Raw genomic sequence first — 21622 nt, forward strand, 5'->3', positions numbered from 1 at the left:
CTCTTCCTTCCCTTCTCTCTTCCTCCTTCCCTCCCTTCCCTTCCTTCCTTTTTTTCTCTCTCTCCCTCCCTTCCTTCCTCCCTCCCTTCCTTCCTCTGTCCCCTTCCGTCCATCCTTTATTTCTTCTTTCCTTCCTGAAAGACTGTAATATGGAATAAAATTTGAAGATTAGACTTGATTCAATTAGTTTCAGGTTGAAAAAGTAAGAGAAATAATTAAAAACTAAGGACAGGAAGATTTCAGATTATGGTAAGGAAGAACTTTCAAATAATTATAGCTGTCACTTTCCCATCACTGAAAGTTATAGCATCAAAAGATCATAGATTTAGAGTTAGGAGAGACTTCAGAAGTCATCTAGTTCAACCCCCTTATTTTATAGATGAGGAAATCAAATCCTAGGGAGCTTAAATGACATGTCCAAGTTAACATTTCTAACAAGACAAAGTAACAGGCATTTATGAAGTGCTTATCATATTCCAGGCTCCATGTTAATTATTCTGGATAAATAAGCAAAAAGAAAGCCACTTCTTGATCTGAATAAATTAGCATTCTAATGAAGGTAGATAATTCAGAAAATGAGTGGGGCAGGGAAGTTATCAATGAAGAGACATGGTATCTAAGTCTGTAAAGTCAGAAACAGAGCCAGGAAAAAACTAAAAGTTGGCCTGGGCATCTCCCTAGAAAGGAGACTCCAGGAAGAACTTGCCAATGGTAGAAGGGGGTTAGCAAAGGGAGGAATGTTTTGAGGTGAGAAGACTCAAGGAAAATTGGATAGTAAATATCAGAGAACATCAAATGAAGGCTATCTAGTCCCTTTTACTAGTTTAGGTAAGTGTTAGACTAGATATGACCTTTGAGAAAACTTACAACTGTGATATCCCATGATCCCTTTAGGGCAGAGGTCTTTGTCTCCCTCTCATGATAGCTCTGGCATGTGACTAGAACTAAATTCTTAATTTAAGAAAATAGCAATAGCCTAGGAGTCAGGAGGCTTGGTTCTAGCCCAAGTTTTTATCTGTGAGAAGTTGGACAATTAATTCAACAGTTCTGGGCTTAGTGGCTTCATTTACAAAATAAGGGAAATTGACTGAAACATCTATTAGGTTCACTTAGCTCTAAAATTCTATGAAAACATACTATTTTATATACTACTACTACTATTATAGTCATATTGTATTATATGCATTCTTAGAGTATATAATTATGTAATTAACAAAATGTTTCTGCATCTACTTTATTAGTTTTCCCTCACATTAATCAATGAGAATTTTATAGAACGTATTAGTAGCCCCAATTTATAGATGATAAGAGTAAGGCACTGCAGAGTTGGGTTATAGATTGCAAAATTGCTATAATTTGTTGAGGACTATAGACATTTAGCACAGAAATCTTTTCTAATAGTTTAAGCTACCTCATTCTTAATTGCTTTGCTAATGAAAAGGAAGTTACATGGATCTTGGTACATATTGCCACAGCAGTGCCTAACAATCAAGAGAAAAAAGTATGCTTAGTTTCTTCAGGACAGCAGTTCTCAAACTTTTTGGTCTCAGGACTCCTTTATATTCCTAATGTAATTAAAATCCTCCAAAGAGTTTTTGTTTGTGTGGTTTATATTCACTGATAATAATAAAAATCTATTATTATTATGAAAATAGTTTTGACCTCATTAATCCTCTGAAAGGATCTTAGAAACCCCTAGGGTCTCCAGATCATACTTTGAGGATTCTTGATCTAGAATTCTTATCCCTTAAGCATCCTCACTAGAAGCAAAATTCAGTTTTATTCTATCTAGATTATAGTGGAAGTTCTGGGTTAGTTGACTGTTACACATTTACCTGTATGCCATGGTGATTATAGGGAAAAAAAAAGTTCTGAATAGTTTCAGCATCATCAAGGAAATTGCCCCAGAAGTAGTTCCCTAGTTTCCATTTTCAATGTAAATAAATCTGAAGCAATTCCCCCCTGTCTTTCATGGGTGGCTGTGGTATTGTGTGGGCATGGTAGTTTCAATACTCTGGACAAACTTTGGGGGTAGGAGCCTGAGAAATCACAGTTCTGTGATTTTTGCACCAGACCTCATCTTTTTCCACTTAGAACTGAGACTGGCAATTGGGTAGCATAATGCTGGAGTCAGAGACCTGTACCTAGCTGTGTGACCCTGGACAAATCACTTAATCTCTTGTGTCTCAGTGTCCTCATCTGTAAAATGGGATAATAATACTTCTTCCACATAGTTATGAAGGATACAATATGAAGGACATATACATGCTAGTTGTGAGGATAAAATGAAATAAACCTGTAAAGTACTTTGCAAACCATAAAGCCTTATATAAATGCTAGTTATTAGCACTATATGCCTATTTTATTTTAGATAATACCTGCTTACAAGAAGCAGTGATGAAGAAGGAAAATCTTGAAGAAGAAAGGGGCAAGAGTGAAATTTAAGGAATTTACTGAAAGGGAAAAAGGAGCAGATCTAAGGCTTAACCAAGTCATGGGACAATTTAAGGATTAATTGTATGTATGGGGGTTTTGGGGGTGGGGTTTGGTTGTGTTTGATCATTTGGCTATCCTTATCATCTTCATCATCATTATTAATATTGCTAGCACTAATTCATGAAGTCATCTCTTTTCTAACTAATGTCTCCCTTGAATCACCGGCATTCAACAAGAGGTGACAGAAAGCAGAAGTTCATAACTCCACTATTTCCTAGGGATGATTTTGCATCCAGGGGTATTTGGGAAAAGTATTTTCAGTTTGAATAAATTTGTGACTTGGAATTCTATACTTGGAAGTTGGTAGGAAATTTTTAAAGAATTAACAATATAAGCTGAGAACAGACATTTGGATTGCTGATGGTTCTTGGGAAAGCATCCATTATATTGGAAATGCTCAAAATTCCCTCCCTGCACAGTGACTTGCTATTGTCTAGACAGTACATAGTACATATTGGAATCACTTAATAAATAATGGATCCAAAGATTCTTGCTTTGAGAAAGTTTCATCTATTTATTCCTGAAATTGAATGTCAACCAAATCAGGAGTCATTTATTGTTGATTTTATTGAACAGTTACTTTATGCAAGGTCCTCTGGAGGACACAAAGATGAATAAGATACAGTCCCTTCCCTCAAGGATGTTGCAATTTAATGAGGAAGATAAGACATTCTTGAAAATAGAAGGCAAGATTTGCTAAGTACTAAATAAGTTGCATAGACAGTACATGCACAGAAGTTCAGAGAAGAGACAATTTGTTGACCAAGAGGGATAGAAAAGGTTAGACTTGGGACTTGACCTTAGAAGATGAATAAGAATTATTTAGGTGGGGGAGGTGTCCCTTCAAAGAAAGGGGAAGGTACAGACAAATGAAAAGAAAGAAGAAAACAGAAGGCATGTTGCTGATATAGTGAAGATGTAGAGAAATCTAGTTGGGAGATAAGAGTAGAAAGTTAGGTTGGGGACATATTCTGTGAAACTTCAATAGAGAGGTTCTAACAACCTTATAGAGTAGGGGAAACAGTTGGAAGTAGACCTACCTGGTGAGCCTGGATCACCTTTGCTCCCTCGAAACCCTGAAACAAGGAAGTGTTGTAGGTCACAGACTGTGCTGGATCAATTTGGTTATCCCTCCCACAGAGTTCAGTTTTGCCAAAGTTGAAGGAGGTCTCTGCCCTTTGGAAAGACACATAGTGATGCCATACTTTCCAGTAATATATTCTGGTGAGTTTGGATCCTGGACACATAATTTCCTGTCTTGTACTAAATATACTTTCTGAGGAGTAACCTTACTGTGCTCAAAGCACTCTAAGTAAAGAGAGATCATTTTGGTTGGTCATCCAAATGATTTTTTCTACAGAGTACAAACCATTTGGCTAAAGAGCTGAATGAGGAGGAACTAAAATTTTTCTTTTCTTTGCAACTCCTTTGCTTCAAACTCTGTGCAAACATATTCTCATGGGAAAAAAAGGATAAGATACTTTTCCTTGTGTGGCAAAGATGCTTGTAATCTTCAGTTGGAATGAGAGCTTTCAGGATTGGAAGGGAAAAGACTTTCTCTTCCCCCTCTCCTTGAAACCTACAAGTCTAAATTGCATGATTTTTATTCAGATATTCTGGAGTTATGTAGATTTAACCTATGTGACTTTCTGGAAGGATAATTTTTCCTTCATTGCCACTATACTATGAACTGCAGAATCCTAAGAAAGTCTCATCAGTTAAGATAACTTTGTTGATATCAGTAAAAATGTGCTAGTGGTCCAAAACTGCTAGGAGTCACATCTGTGAGCTTTATGGTATTTAGTGATTATATCCAGTTTCTTCAAGAAATAAGACTAGCAGAATTCCCCCTTTAGCTCAGTCCTATGGACTTCATAGCCCAAGATTTTTGACTCTGATGAGGGAACTATGGAGACATTATTCTGTGGAAAAAAAATATTTACCTAATTTTTTTCTTATTTTGTTCCAAATTCACTTCCTCCCTCCAGTCCTCTCCCCCATTCACCAAGCAATATATCTGTGTGTATATATATATATATATATATATATATACACACAGATATATTGCTATATATATATATATATATATATATATGAAATCATGCAAAATATATTTTCACCTTAGTCATGTAACAAAAAAAGCAAGAAAATTTTAAAAAATGAGAAAATTATATTTCAATTGGCACTTTCATCAGTTCTGTCTCTAGAGGTCTTTTTTTCATTATGAGTCCTGTGGAATTCATTGCACAGACATCATTTTCAGAATTCAGACATATGTCTCAAATATCCTTAGCCTTCCTTTATAAAGGGTCACCAGAATTTGACCTTCAAGAATGCCATTGACCTCTTTAATTAAAATGCTAGCATTATTAATAAAACCAATCACCTAGAGATTATATCTCTTAAACTATTTAAACATCACGGTGTTAAAAATAAAAAAAGGAACTATGTCCTGTTACACTGTGTTGAAGAGTAACCTCAGTTACTACTAGCCAATTTCCTCAGACTTGCTTCTTGCTAATGATATTCTGCCTTCTGTTGCTATGGAATTGAAGGTGGGGCATGTGCTCCAAACTTTAACAAAGTTCTGATGACCAGTTTTCTCAAGAGTTATTTAGAAACAAATTGGATGATCATGGACTCTTGGCTTAAAATAATAATAATATTTTCAGTTTTTTCTATCTACAATTGGGCATATAAAATGGAGACTCTGCCCAACCCCCAAAATGAAGATTTTACCAAAAAGAGTGTTAACCTTCATAAAAAGTTTCATTCACAAGTAGTACCCAAAGTAAGTAAAAGGCTGCTTATGAGTTGGGACTCACACTTGTCCAAGGTTGCTAAAAATTGGAGAAAAAGGTACAAGTTTAAACACAATATTGATCTGAATACTCCCCCAAAGTTACACCCTACCTTTACAACACTGGGAGAGAATATTTGGGTTGATTCACTGGGGATATTTTCTGAACATTCTGCCATCAAGATGTGGAATGATGAGTTTGAAAGCTATAATTTGAGACTCAGGAATATATTAAGCAGTATCTCCATTATACTTAGGTTGTTTGTGCAAACAGTTATAAGATTGGCTGTGGAGTTCAACGATGCCCAAAGATTATAGACATTATTATTTATTGTGTGCAGCTATAGACCACCAGGAGATTATGTGAATATGAATCCCTATCAGAAAGAGAACCCTGCCTGTAGAGAGAATATATGTTTGTGGACCAGCTGTGAGTAAATCCAAATTGTGTTATTGGAGTTCTAGATAAACCATCTGGGGAAAAGAAAGTTACATATAACCAAAAAATTTTTGCTTTCATCTTGCTGCCTATTATACTGACTATTTTGATGAAGTATTATTACCAAAGGTAAAACATTTCTGAATAACTTTAAATAGCTGAAACACAAAAAAGCGCTGTCTTTTATAACGGAGAAAGGGAAATTCATTTCTGAATAATTTTAAAAATCTAAAACTGGGAGAAATTGTATTACTTGATTATACAAATTTAAACTGAATTTTAAATATTTTTCTTTTCTACTACTATTTCTAATACTTGGTGTCATAGCAGAAACCCATGGAATGTGCAACAGAGGGAGAGTTTTGAAGGAAGGTTTCTCTTCCTTATTCAAATAAAAAAAAAAAGAAACCATTATACATTCATGCACTGGGTTCCGTATAATGGAAGACTCTCATTAGGATTATTTTCCAATAGATTTTAAGTAACATCAGGGCAGAGATTGTTTTTAACCTACATTTGTATTCTCCCCCCCACCTCCCAGTCCCACCCCTCCCCCACATTTATAACAGTATTTGGCACAAGGTAGACACTCATCAAATGTTTGCTATTAATTAGATCTTCTATTTACCATTCCTTTTATAATTAAATGTCAATAACCGATAATAAATATATTTGCCTTGACTAAGAAAAAAGTAACTATGCCACTAAAAATTTTTAGCCAATTTTTTGCATTTTTAGCTAAAACCACTTCTCAATGGTAAATTCCCTAAGATTATTATACATTTATTACACAGGGATTACTTTTGGTGATACTAAAACTGTTTCATTTAAGTATTATGAATGATCCTCATTCTAAGATTATGGAATTTGGCCACTAATGTTAGAATTTCCCTTTGGAATTTGTAGATTCATGTCTCTACTTTTTTGCTACTGCAATTGAGGTTTGCTTTGTGCAGAATCCTGGAGGAGGACTGAAATGTAACATAACTTGGCCTGTAAGCAGTGACAGCCTTGGTAGTCAGTATTATATATTGAGACATTCAAATGTAAACTCCCTGAGGATAGATTTGTAGCTGTATCTACTTCCTTTTCTTTAAATTCTCAGTTCATTGTAAGTAGCTAGGTAAATGATTATTTAATGAATGAATGAATGTATGGAGAATATTCAGTCCCTAGAGTTAATTTCTTTTTTCCTCTTTTTATTGTAAGTATCCATAAGATTATCTCCTTTTCAGACTCTAGGAACATTATCTGACTCACTTTTAACTCCCTTGAATTGAGATTAGGAAACTAAGGAGAATATGAAAAATGAGACAGTTCCTCTTATTTGTCTAGCTTTGTTTTGGTCAGTTTACTAAACTCTGTCGTGGAAGTAGGTTGGATAACTCTCATGTACCCATCATATTTACCCTTATAAAGGAGAGAGTGGAAATCCTTCTTTTTCCTTTCTTTATATCTCTAGTACTTAGCATAGTGTTTGGCAGATAGTATGTGTCTAAAGCATTTTTATTCATCTCTCTTCCTTCTTCCTATTGAGTATAGTGGGTGAAACACTGGATATTGTAATCTTATTTGGAAATAAGTGAATGAGCAAGAGGATGAACTGAGCCCCTGAATCTGCATTGAGAATCATATTATGCATGTCATAATTGGGCTTTCATGTCCCTACCCCTTTCTAACTAATTCATAGCTATTCATCCTGTTTTAGCCTCATTTCAACCCTAGTGGGGGACAAAGGGAATAAAGGAAGAAATTATTCTCTTTGTTATAACAATATTGAACAAAAGATCAAGGTGGCCTGCCCAAAAGATACATGATGAATTAATCCAGGAATCCATTCCAATCAGATCTCCTTACTCACAGGAAGATGATTTTTCAGGTAGATTAGTCTGCTTTCCCATGTTCAGGACTTATTTACCAATATAAACATAGATCTTCCTCTTTTCCTCTTCATCTCTGAGGGAACATTGTGACAAAGGCAGAAGGCACCAGAGAAAGAGCAGAGAAAACAGATAGGTCACTTACCTGAGTTCATGGTAATGTTGTCCATCCTTCCACGTAATTCTTCCTGGCTGACTTGCACCTCAGTGATCTCCTTTTCAATTTCCAGAAACCACTTTCTCTCACTCTTAATGTTGAGAGATGACTGGCTGGACAGGATATAGGAGAAAGATGGATCTGATTCATCCAGGGAGGATTCCAGGGTTCCATTGGGAAATAACAGCTGCTCAAGTGTTAGTAGCCAAGATTTCTGGAAAGCCATTTCCTTCTGCAGACTCAAAACTATATACATATTCTTCTTAGAGAACCTTAATATTTATGACATTTATGTTTGATTTCTACATTTTCATATATCTCTAGGAGGATGGAAAACCTAGGGCAAATCAATATTGTAGCTCTCCTAGTTCCAAAAATCATAAGATAATTGAAGTTAGAATAGAGGAATGTACTTCATAGCTCCAATCTCTCTTCATTTTAAAGATAAGAATATTGAGATCTATACAGGTTTTCAATTTACCTAGCTATGAAGAGGAAAGTAAATTATAAAAAGGAGATTTATTGGGAGTCTAGTGAGGAAGGTAAATTTTATTTCCTTTTGCTTTGACCATAGTGAGGCATTTACAAGCTATGTGCATATGAACCTAGTCTTCTTTTTTTTCAAATATTATTTGATGAGGCCTTCTCATTCTTGTGTATCTATCACATCTGAATCATTACCAAGCTTTCTAGTTTAGGGTATAGTTTCCTAAACCAAGGATTTTGTTGATGTGCCAAGACCTAGAAGTGAATGTTTAAAATAGCATTCTTATGTGGCCACAGTTCTGATTTAACCCTGGATTTAACACATAGAACAGCATTCTTAGAATGAAGGCCACAACCTAAGCTCATCATGAGTAATTGAGGACTGATAAAAGTGTACATTTGTCCTCCTCAGTCCTACTTCCATGAATCCTTGACATGTCAAACAACAAGCCCAGGGGAAGGGTTGATGGCTTTCTACTGTACCATCCTCACCATTGCTCATGAGAAGTAACCATTTCTTATATTGATTTCAGCTGGAATGCTGTCAGCTTCCCATCAAAATTAACAATACTTGGGTGGGGGGGGTTAGGTGGATAGAGCACTGGCCTTGGAGTCAGGAGTACCTGAGTTCAAATCTGACCTCAGACACTTAATAATTACCTAGCCATGTGGCCTTGGGCAAGCCACTTAACCCCAATGCGTTGAAAAATCTAAAAAAAAATACCAATACCTCTTCCCAATTCCTTATTTAATCTTGGTTTTCAGAAGAATCCATTAATATTTCAATTTCACTCCCCATTCCCCCCCCCAAAAAAAGCAAAACAAAAGTTGGCAATTCCTGGCTTTAGAAACAGGTAGATTTTGCAATATGTTGAATGATTCAGTTTACCTGGCCTGTATGAATGATTAAATAATCTGAACAGCAGAAAAGTTTTTAAAGAAACATAAAATAATAATTTCACCAACATACAGCAATCCCAACCAAAGGATTGCCTAATAAAGCAACCTCTCTAAGACTGAGATTATATGTTTAAATGAAAGATATTTGTATTTAGCATATTAATATAAAGTATTTGAAAATAGTTTGTCCTAAATTTTCTTCTCATTTCTAGTCACATCATTCATTTGCTTAAACTAGTTCCTTATAGACAGTGCAAATTAGGATCCTAAGTTCTGTCTAGTCCTTGTCTGAACTGATCACAAATTCTAAAGTAGATTGGCTCCAAATTAATGATTAATTAAATAATTAATTCTCCTATCTAATCTAATATCATCCACTAGATATTTCCATGAAATGATTAATTTGAAAAGCTTTTATATTTAGCTAAATAATTCAGTTAGAGGTTTATAGCTTATATATACATACAGATATGTATATGTATCTATATAAACATATACATACACATATATGAACACATTTATCCTCTCCTAATCCCTGAGGCCATCTTAGTTTCTTCTGTTTACCCCAGGCTTGGACAAAAAGGAAGAGTAATTCTTCAAGTTTTCAAGATTAACAGAAGTGTGTGCCAGAGTAGGTGTCATACTCTAGAATAGAGAACTTGTATCCAAGAAAATCAGTTACCTTGTATTACCAGAAATCCCACACCTGCTGTAAACAGGACTAGGTAGATGATTATTACAGATGTGATAAAATTTCCTCCACATTTTTTCTTGGGCTTTGATTCTAAAATATAAAGAGAATACTGATGGGATAGAGTAAGGCAGTCTCTCAAAGTATGTATACCAGCAGGATATAAATCATAAGTTATAGAAGTCCTGCTCCACAAAAGTACCTGATGTACATTTGAACTAAGAGGAGTCAGGTATATAAGAGGCGGAAAATTACAAGCGCCCTACACAGGGTCATTCAGGTGTTTTCTGTTCCTTTTAAGAGAAAGGGTTTGAAGAGCTACTTAGATTGGAATCTGTGGCTAAACTGCCTGACCCCTCCAGTGCTCAGACTACTCTGATCACCTCCTCAGCAAGACCTCTCCAGTTCAGGAACTAAGTTCCCCTTTCATTCCCTTACACAGTGAAGATCGATATTGTCTAGTTGCCATAATTACCAGCCTTCCTTTTGCAATGCCTTTAGCTCCTCATTTTTTATTTTGATCTACATTAAGATAATGGACATATTTCCAAAAACAATTCATAACTTATTTGGTTTCTTGGCTTCCATCCCATTGATATACTAGGATCCTTCCCAACTATTCTGATAAGAAATAATTCTTCCCTAATAATAAAAAACAGACATTGAATAATAAGAATATGAACAGAATAACTCACATATACATAATACTTTAAAGTTTGCAAAGCTCTTTGAAACATTGCTTCATTGTGGTCTTCATATTAACCCTGTGAGATACTATTGTTATCTACTTTTCAGAGTAGAAAACATTCTCAGAGGGGCTAAGGGGTGAAAAACCAGGATATGATACCATACACTAAGGTCCTTTCTGGAGCTAGACTTCCAAGTATCCAAACTCTCTACAGAGAATGCAACTCTGATGTGCTTGCCGCATAGGCTGAATGCCAAATATACACCTGCAAAAAAAAGACTTTTATGGAGAACTCATACAGGGCAAGTGCTCACAGAGGGTCAGAAAAAGTGTAACAAGAGCAATCTTAAGAATTGGGGGGCAGTTGAATGGTGCAGTGGATAGAACACTGGTTCTAGTCAATAGAAACTGAGTTCAAATCCAATCTCAGACATTTGATACTCACTAGCTGTGTGTCCTTAGGCAAATCATTTAACTCAGTTACCTCACAAAAACCAAGAAAGAAAAACTTGGGACTTGATTATGTAACATGGAATACAGTGGCACGGGACCGTGATTAGAGAGAGTGCTGTGCTCCATGGGCAAAGTAGAGTTGCAGTAGTTCAAAGGAAATATAAGATAAAGTTTAATAAAACCCACCCCAAATGTTTACATAAACTATTTATGCCCAACCTGTGGTATCACATTCCAAGCTCATATTGATCTGCTTAGTCACAGTTGGAAAACATTGTAATTTGACTCTATCATAGTGATGCCATTTTGGTCCTCTTTGAGAATAAGGCCAATAGCCAACAAAAGATTACATTTCACCAAAGCAGAATTAAAAAGTGAATAAGTCAAAGGATTGTATGCAGTCCAAAAAACCAGAACTTCTCTGAAATCCCAAATTTCTCTGGACTCTTTCCTACAATGAAATTATATTATTGATTTTAGAATTTCTAGGAAAAAGGGAAGAGGAATGAGGTAATAAGTCACTTCTTGCAGACTTCAAACTTTCAACTCTGAGTGACTGCATGCAATTCTGCCTGTTGCTTCTCAGTTTCTTCAGTCTATTTTGTGTTTTGTTACTATCGCTGGGAAGGGAATTTGAAATTAAGCACTTCAGAGCTTAATTGTACTAACCTTGCCTAGTCTCAAAGTTACAAATGGGCTTGGAGCACAGTGGAACCATTCATTGTCTCACCACTTTTTCAGTCACTCAGTCTCACTGCTTGGCCATCATCCTAACAATTGTTATATAAGACATTCAGTTTTTCCTTTTTGTCAGTCTCCAAGTGAAAACTGGAGTTCACTGCTTCTGAGGGTTGGCTACTGAGATGGTGAGGTCAGCTGCTGATGTTCTCAAGGGCAATGACTATATTATATTGTTACTGAATTTAATTGAATTAGAAAGGAAGTGAGATGAAAAGAAATTATTATATACTTAAAAGGAAAAACAAGCTCTGTTAGATTTTATGTATACTCTTTTTTGTTCTATTTTGCATATGTAAAAACTCATTTCATTTTAGTGTCTGTTAAATTCAGAATATTTTTAAATAGTTCTGTTAAAGTAAGAAGGGGCAGATACTTACATTGCTTGAAACACTAATTTACAAATTATAGAGTAAGGAAAAATGAACTACTTAATTTCAATTTCTTTCTACCTTCTTCCAATGGAGAGTATTTTTTTAAGCCATTAAGGATGTAAAGTCCATGGCTAAAAGAGGATCAAAGGTCAAGTTGAGTGAAAAAAATTGAGAAAAAATTTAGCAATGTTCAATAAATTCAAATTTCCTAGCCAGAGCAAACTACATTCTGGGGTACTGAAGTACTCTAGTATATAATCTTAGGACAACTGCCAATAATCTTTAAAGAATTATGGATGATGAAAAATGTGCAGAAGACTAGAATTTAAACAAATATACCAATTTTCAGAGAGATGATATTGGATAGACGTCAGGAAGAAGACTAGTAAAGTTCATTCCAATAAAATTATAGAATGCTTTTTAAAATATTTCAATTAAACAGGCATTAATTAAATGTCTATTATGTCCCAAACACTGATTTACAGTATTAAGAATGCCAAATTTACATTCTTTTAAAAATTAAAATCATTGTTTTTATTCTAAATTTAAGAAACATTAGAATTTCTACAAATAAAGAATAACAGCATAAGAATATTGTAAGTGGAACAATGAATACTTATTATATACAGTTTGAATTTAAATATATATATATATATATATATATATATATATATATATATATACACATACAAATTCATGCATTGACTATGGTCAAAAATATATGTCACAAATTACTCTGAATCTCCCAACTCTCTGAAGGAATTTTGTTCTAAGGAGAATTTTAATACTTCAGAGGAAAAGTGGGAATCATCAGAATCAAATTATGGCCAACTAATTTCATTTCCTTCTTTTGAATTAGTTATTGGAGTGGGATGTTGGAGCAATGCCATTTTAATTCCAACAGCATATTTTACAAAGTTCTTCATTAGATTGAGAAGTGTGTTGTATGATGGCAGATTTGAAAGAATTTGTAATCTTTGAATCATTATACTCAAAGTGTGTAATAAGTAATTTGATTCCATGAGGTGAGCATTAGCAAATCTGTAGAAAGTCAGTTTGAAACTCTATATAAGAAAAACTTCACATAAGGGGCAGCAATGTGTCACAGTGGATAAAACACCAGTTCTGGAGTCAGGAGGATCTGTGTTCAAATTAGACCTCAGACATTTAATAATTATCTAACTGTGTGACCTTGGGCAAGACATTTAATCCCATTGCCTTTCAAAAACAACAAAAAAAATTTCTAATAAGAGATGACTCAAAGTTGGATACAGATAATCTAGGGATAAATTCTTAATCAAACACGGGATACAGGTGATTATAACAGATAATTTAGGTTATATAAAATTAAAAAAAACCTTTTGCATCAACAAAATTAATGCAGTAAGGATGAGAAGGCAAGTGGTCAACTAAGGGGAAAAAACTTCATATTAAACATCTCTGAAAAGCATCACCTAGCCAGGATATGTATGGAAATACTAGAAATATCTAACAATAAAAATAGTTACACAAAAGAAGTGGGTCAAAGAATATAAATAAACAAAAGAGCATGAAACAGAAGGGTTTTGTTTTTTTTTTTTGTAAAATAGAAGTTTTAAATAACCCAATCTAAGGAAATAACCAAATTGTAAAGGAACTATCAAAGGAAGAAAAAACAAACCCTGGTTCAGATGAATTTATAGCAAAATCTTTAAAATGTTTAAAGAACAATTATTATCTATGGAACACAAATAATAAATTTTCTCATTAATTGTGGTAGAAACACTCTAGCAAATTCCTTTTACGAAAGAATTATAGTCTTACTATCTAATCGAGAGATATAAAACAGAGAAAGGGAATTAGAGGTGAATAACAGTAATACTGATTTAAAATTTTAAATAAAATTCTTGCATGAAGACTACAATTTTGTATTTTAAAAATCATTTTCTATGACCAAGCTGAATTGTTCCAGGAATGCAAGAATGAGTTGAAACATCACTTATTATGTACAAACACTAGAAATTTTCCCAATAAATACAAGAATAAAGCAAACATGCCTCTTCTTTCCATTGTTTGCCATTGCTTAGAAATGCTAGCAATAGCAAAAATGCAAGAGAAACAGAGACAAAGAGGAGACAAATCATTTTCTAGAATGACTAGAACAACTCATAGCTCTCATCAGTATATTAAAAGGCTTATCTTTCCTGCAGTCTATCTAGTACTGACTATTTCTACCTTTTGTCATCTTCACTTTGCTAGGTGTGAGGGGAAACTTCAGAGTTAGTTTCTCTTTAGGTATTTAGATGGCCTAGATGATCTCTGAAGTCTCTGCCCAGAGGTAACTCGATAATGCAGTGGATAATGGGTCTGGAGTAAAAAAGATTTGAGTTCATATATGACCTCAGACACTATACCAGTTGTAGTACCTTTACTGAGTTGTTTAAGCTCTGGTTTGCTCAATCATAAACTGGAGACAACAATGTCTATCACCTGCCTCCCAGGGTTCTTTTGAGTATAAAATAATACTTGTTTCCTTTCAGTTATATGACCTTCATCAAGTCACTTAACTTCTGGTTTGCTCAATTCTAAACCGGAAATAACAATATCTATCACTACCTCCCAAAGGGAATTTTCAAGATTAAATGAAATAATGTGTGTAATGTATAGCACATATAAACACATAGTTGGTGCTTAATAAGTGTTTGCTTCCTTCCAGTTCTTAGAGTCTGTTGTTATTATAAATAACAGTAGGGTGCTAGAAGTAAGTATACTTGATTTGGAGCCAGAGGGCCCAAGTTCAAATTCTAGTTCTACTAATTACTATCTCCTAAAACAAATCACTTTGTTCCCTCTGGACCTTAGTTTCCTTATTTGTAAAATGATGGTTTCTGTGGGCCCTTCTAGCAAAAATAAGTAATCTTACTAGATGATTCCTGAGACCCCTTCAAATGCCAGTGCTATATATGATTCTAAACCAATCTGCATGTAGATTTCTGTTAGGGTTCAGATAAGTATTCTTTCTTTAATTCAACAAACGGGGCTATTTTCATAGTCTTATCTTTGCTCATTTCTTTCCCTTGGTTTTTGCTTGTTCAGTTAAAAAAAATCCTTTCGGGAAAAATTCTGAGATTTTCTCAGAAACAGACAAACACAATCTGCTAAATCCACCTGTCAAGTCTGAAATATTTTGGATAAAAGATTTTGTTTTTGAGAAAACTTGAGTTTGAATCTTTCCTCAGACATTTTCTAGCTGTGCAACTCTGGGAAAGTCACTTTAATTTATCTGTACCCCAGTTTCTTCATTTGTGAAATGAAGATCAAAATAGTACCCAACTCCTGGGCTGTGATTATCGAATAAGCTAGCATCTAACATACTTTGTAACCCATAACACTATAAAATTATTGGCTAATTATTATTTTAATTGCAAGAGGAGCAGGGTTGGCATGAATGCATTGAAGAAAACAAACATTCTTCATTCCTGCTACAAGAGAAGATATCGGGGCAGCTAGGTGGCATGGTGGCTAGAGCACTGGCCCTGGAGTCAGGAGGACCTGAGCTCAAATGTGAGCCTTAATAATTACTTAGCTGTGTGATCTTGGGCAAGTCACTTAACCCCATTGCCTTGCAAAAATAAAAAATATGCAAGTTACCAAAGGATCTCTGAGTTATTGATTCCAGAAACATGAGGAGAGACAGATAGTCAGGCAGAAAAAGATAGACTTTAGAAGGCAGATATTTAGGCAAAACTTGAATCCCTGTTTTCTAGTAATCCTAGAGATTTTGGAAATTCTAGCTCTAAAGCTATAATTCTATGACTTGTAAATTCATTGTTTCTTCAACTGTGTATGAATATTACAATGAATAAGATATAATTTCCACACACAAAGAGAGAGGAAGAAAATTGGGAATATGTGTGGTATCTATGAAATGAAGATCAAAATAGTACCCACTTTCTGGGTTGTAGTCATCAAATAAGATAGCATCTAATGTGCTTTGTAATCCTTAATGCACTATAATAATGCTAGTTAATTATTATTTTAATTACTAATTGATAAAGAGAATGATGACTCTGTTAATATCTTTTTCTCACTTTTAATCTTCTCTGATCTTTCTCTAGCAGCTCATCTTCCCTCTCCCTTGGCTTCCAAGGCAATGCATTCTCTTAATTCTCTTCCTTGTACTTCAAAGAATGTATGTTCTCTTGCTAATATTCCTTTTCCTAACTGCAAACCCATTTCAGTTACTCCCTCTCTCCCACTGTGAGCTTTTCTACTTACTCTTACCCTTCTCTTGGTCATTATTTCCCCATTTACTTCAAAAAATCTCTTCCCTGATCCATGTTCTCTCAGTCCTCAGTCAGTTATCTCTCTTCTCCTGAGAGAGATGAATGGTATTTTCTAAGTACTGAATCCCTGCAGATAATATCCATTGTAAGGTCCCTATCTTCCTTTATAGAATATCTCCCTTGGAGAATTTATCAATGTTGCTCCTCTCCCACTCTTGAAACAAGGTTTTTCACCAGCCCTTCCTTTTTTCAATTTCTCCCTTTGCCTTCTCATTCATTTTCCTATAACTGTCGTCTTCCTGAGAGACAGGAATTATTTTCCATTCATTGTTAGCCTTTGATTTAATTAGTATATAACACATATTCCCTATTTTCTTCCTCCCTTTCCCCTTGTGTGTGGAGACTATGTCTTATTCATTGTAATATTCACAATGCAATTACACCTGTAAGCTACCTCTAAGACCTTGAACAACTTACTTTTCTCTCCCATATTAGTTATAAGTTATAAGTTATAAGACTAGATGCTTCCCTTATTTCTAAAATCTTTTATCCTATGATTCCAGAGACTCAATAAATATTGGAGTGGATAGGATTCTGCAAATATCCCAGAATACGCTTCTAGAAAAGTATATGGGATATGCAGGGTTGGCTGAGAGAAAAGTTTCCCATGCTAATATTCAAAACTGAAAATTCAGTTCTAGAAAACTCACTGGAGAAAAGCTTTTCAAAACACATTCATGCAATAATGGTGATGTGAAGGCAAAAAAACATCAATAAAATCTATTTTTAAACAATCATCTATACAGTATTGTTCAGAGTAAATGAATCAAGAAAATTAAGAGGTATTTTTTGATAATTATTCATTTGAACTGAATTGACATATATAATCACACATGATATCATATCCCTTGCCTTCTCAATGGATAAAGGATGGATTCAAAGGAGAGAGAGAACTTGGAACTCAAAATTTTAAAAAATGAATGTTAAAATAAATAAAGTACCAAAAAGAATTCATTTGAACCCTCCCCATTATATTGCTTAACTCTCATTTCTAAAAAAAAGACATATACTTTAGCAAAACAAATCAATATATTGACCATATCTGGAAACATATCCCTCATTCTGCCCCCATAGTTCATCTCTTCTCTGATGAAATGAGATATAGCTGAACTTCTGTCATTGGAGTAAAAGTTCAATACATGTCTTACAAGTCTAGTTTTCATGATTTCTTAATGAAATTTTAAATTTGAGTATTCACATCCAAATCTCTTCAATCACTTCAATTTTAGAAGTTTTTTTTTTCATATTTAATCAGCATGGTGTAGTAAATGTCTTGCCTTGAAGTTAGGGCATCTTTGGTTTCAATTATAGCCAAGTCACTTAAACTTTTCACTATTCCAGGCAATACCTTATAAAACAGATAGTTGTATTGGCAGAGATAATTTTCTCAATAGGGAAGTTCCTACACCCATTAAATCACAAGGGTATACTCATCTATATTATTCTCTTTTCCCCTGCCACATCCCTCAAAATGCAATCAATTGTGCTGTTTTAAGAATAAAACATTAAGGGGGGAAAGTTTTAGAAGTATCTGAAGTTTAAAAAAAATATTTTTACCAAATTTAATATTAAATAGGGAGAAAGACAGTAGAGGATGGATAATTCACTTCTAAGGGAATCCCATTTAATAATAGCAGTTTTTGAATTAAAAAAAGAGAAATAGAAGATGCAGCTATTTTAGCCTTCCAGAAAATTCCAGAATTAAATATATTAGAAATTAATCAGCAAAAGTTCAGAATTTCTAAATATAATATACAGTGCAAATTCAATCTTTCCAATCATATAATCTATTCTTATATGGATAATGAAGTGACTGCATTACCCCTGAACTGATTAGCAGTGAAGAATACTTTACCACTGATTTCAAAGGTCTCCACTGAAGAAAACATTGCTGGTTCAACAGCTGCCAATCTGTTGGTGTGACAGATGACCTCTTCCTTTTTAAAACTCTCTTGAGTTTCCATTGCTGTAGCTTTATAGTAGGTACAAAGTCCTGTAGTTAGCAGAAATACTCTCTCATCAGAGGAACCACAACATGAATGGCTATCTCTCTTGTTTAATATTACAGCTATTTGAAACATTGGTGGGGGAGGGGATGCTTCCCCTTGGCTGTGATTTCTAAATTTACAACATGTTTCCTATCACAAAGCAAATTAGCCATTTCTTAAAACTGCTCTGTCCCAATATGTAGGTAAGTCCTGGTCAGTGCAACTGACTAAAAACAGTGAGTGAGAATACTTTAGGCAGATACTAGACTCCATTCCTCAAAGATCAGCATAGGGAGGGAGACAATCTCTCTTCTCCAACTTGTCCAATCAGAAATTAAATGCCATGCAATTAACTTCTGGCCCTTCTCCTCTGCCTACCCCAATCCTACCTCAGCCTTCAGGACCCCAGTTCATTTTTGACTTTTTCCTTAAAGCCTTTCTGAGCATTACAGGGAAGCTCATTCTCTCTTTGGATTTAATTCAAATGAGCAAAAATTTATTGGTGTCTATTTTGAGCCTTCACTAGAGGTATAAGATAAAAAAAGGAAAAGTTCTTATCCTCAAAGAGCTTCCAATCCACTATGAATTCTTTTTTTTAAGAATCTAGATTTATTTTATATTATTACCATAATTTTACTATAAGAGTAAACATAACCCCTGCCCCAAGAAGATGAGAAACCTCAAGAATAGTGAGAGAAAAAAATATGTACTTCAGTCTGTGTTCAGATTCCAATGGCTCTGTCTCTGGGGTGAGTTGCTTTCTTTATCATAAGTCCACCAGAGAAGTTGCTTCAATATTTTCCCACAGTTTCTATTACTAGCTGTACCTCCATTCTATTCCTCCCCACTTGCATTTATTCTTTTTTTTTTTTTTTAGATTTTTCAAGGCAATGGGGCTAAGTGGCTTGCCCAAGGCCACACGGCTAGGTAATTATTAAGTGTCTGAGGTTGGATTTGAACCCAGGTACTCTTGACTCCAAGGCTGGTGCTCTATTCACTGTGCCACCTAGCTGCCCCACTTTCATTTATTCTATTCTCTTTCTCTCTCTCTCCTTTCATCCTGGCCCTGTCCAAAAGTGTGTTGTATCTGAGTACCCTCTCTCTCAGTCTTCCCTCTCTTCTATCACCTATTCCCCCTTCCCTCCCCCCATTCCCTCTTATCTCATCCCTTTCTTCTCATTTTTCTCTAGGGTAAGATAGATTTCTATGCCTATTAAGTGCCAATCCACTATGAATTCTAAGAGGACTTTGAGTTATTGTATTCTTTTTATTCTGTAATTTTTTGTGTGCTAGACCTGTTTCCCCAACTGAATGGGAAACTCCTTGAGGATAGAGAACATGTCATCTGAGGAGGCTGGTTAGAAGGGGTCTTACATTCACCTCAGGTCTCTACCTCTAGGTCATGAATTCTTAAATTTCTTTTCTGGTCTGATAAAGTCTAAGGACCCTGTCTCAGAATAAGATTTTTCAAATAATTGAAGGAAAAGTTAAATTTCAAGTCGATGCTAGTGAAACCAAAGATACATTTTATTCCTCCATCTCTATTGTCTCTCTCTCTCCATTAAAGATTTCAGTTGGTAAAAATTTTTTCACTTCTAGAACATTTTTCCTCTGTATTTTATCCTTAAAAGAGGATTTTGTTGTTTGTTGTTCAGTTGTTTTTCAATCACATTCAATCCTTTGTGACTCCATATGGGTCTTTTCTTGGCAGAGATACTGAAGTGGTTTGTCATTTCCTTCTCTAGTTAATTTTACAGATGAGGAAACTGAGCCAAACAGGGTAAAATGACTTTTCTAGGGTCACACTGCTAATTCAGATTTGAAGTCAGGAAAATGAGTCTTCCTGACTCCAGACCCAGCACATTTTACCTTGTACCATCTAGCTGCCTACAATTAGGGGAGGGAAGATGACAAGAGGAAAGCAGGGAGAATAGTTGAATCTACAAGACCCATGGTTTCATGGTTATAGGAACTTCTCTATTGAGGAACCTCTATCAATACTTAAGAGTTGCTTGGAATAGTGAGAGATTAAATGAATTATATAGTATGGGTCAGAGGCAGGACTTGAATCTAGGATTTCCTAACTTCAAGGTCAGATCTTTTTTCACTGTGCCACACTATTTCTCAATTTCCCTTCTATGGTGGGAAAATTCTCAGCTTCCACTTCCCTATCCTTGTGCTAAAGAGACAATATCTATAGAGATGAAAATTGTTTTTCCTTTTTGCCTTTCCCCTACTCTCATCCCTATCCAGTTTAGACTACATAATTGAAACCTAACTTTCTCTAGAAAACACTGTATTCCTGACCATCCCTTCTAATTCCAGTAGCTCTTCTCTTTCTGCCACTCCCATCCCTGGCCCAAATTGGACCAGGAAGAGGAGTAGGCATCCTCCTAGCTCCTTACTCTCACTTCCAAACTGTCTCATCATTCATCAGCTTCTCTTCTTTTGAAGTTTACTCCCTCCCCATTTTTATCTTCTATTCTAATTCTTGTCACTATTTATAGAAATAGTGACAAGCTTTATAGAAACCCAAAGTCCTAGAGTAAGCAGAAATGTTCTCAAATGGAGGAGGTGAAGCAAGAATGATTATCCCTTTTTAAATATTGTAGTTATCTGAAACACTGTCTTTTGACTCTGATTTCTGAATTTATTGACTCACAGGGTTTTCTCTCTCATTTCTCAACAATTTTAATATACAGTTCACAGTCTTCTTCTCTCCTAGCCTCTCTAATCTCTTGCCCTCAATTTGGGGGACTTCAAAATTCATGTTGGTGTTGCCTCACACACTTTGACCTATCAATTTATCAATGTCCTGAATTTCCAAGACCTCTATCTACCCTTCCCATCAAGCACACACTGGGTTGATCACAACCCTGATCTCACTATTACACAAAACTGTTTGATCTTCATGATCCATAACTTCGAAACCCCTCACTCAGACTTCACCTTCTTATATTTCTGTTTCTGATTTTTGTCTATTTCTAGTTTTCCCTAGGGGCATCAAGTTCCCACTCAGGCATTATCTAACAAAAGTTTATTATAATGCATGTCTATCAGTGAAAGAATTTCCTGGGAATTCCCAGGATCCTGGGTCACATATTCTCTAGTTATATTCAGGGACTTTCATTCAGGAGAGGCAGAGGAGACAGAGCTGTACCTCACCTCAGATTATACAATTCTTCCTAAACTGGGTTAAGTGCATAC

General features: G+C 35.1%; 1 protein-coding gene and 1 pseudogene across 1 annotated transcript in view; one reads left to right on the plus strand and one right to left on the minus strand.

Moving 5' to 3' along the window:
• The window catches only part of MARCO (macrophage receptor with collagenous structure), a 54671-nt gene extending 36215 nt beyond the window's left edge, over positions 1-18456 (minus strand). The window contains exons 1-4 of the mRNA XM_074215008.1: positions 18283-18456; positions 9841-9942; positions 7761-8018; positions 3537-3572 (exon numbers count right to left, since the gene is read on the minus strand). Coding sequence (XP_074071109.1) covers positions 3537-3572; positions 7761-8018; positions 9841-9942; positions 18283-18391 — 505 coding nt within the window. The 5' untranslated portion in view covers positions 18392-18456. The remainder of the gene's footprint in view (positions 1-3536; positions 3573-7760; positions 8019-9840; positions 9943-18282) is intronic.
• On the plus strand, positions 5126-5868 carry LOC141508534 (glioma pathogenesis-related protein 1-like; annotated as a pseudogene).
• Positions 18457-21622: the final 3166 nt, after the last annotated feature.

This window comes from Macrotis lagotis, chromosome 1 (assembly GCF_037893015.1).
Source record: "Macrotis lagotis isolate mMagLag1 chromosome 1, bilby.v1.9.chrom.fasta, whole genome shotgun sequence".
Classification (NCBI taxonomy): domain Eukaryota; kingdom Metazoa; phylum Chordata; class Mammalia; order Peramelemorphia; family Peramelidae; genus Macrotis; species Macrotis lagotis.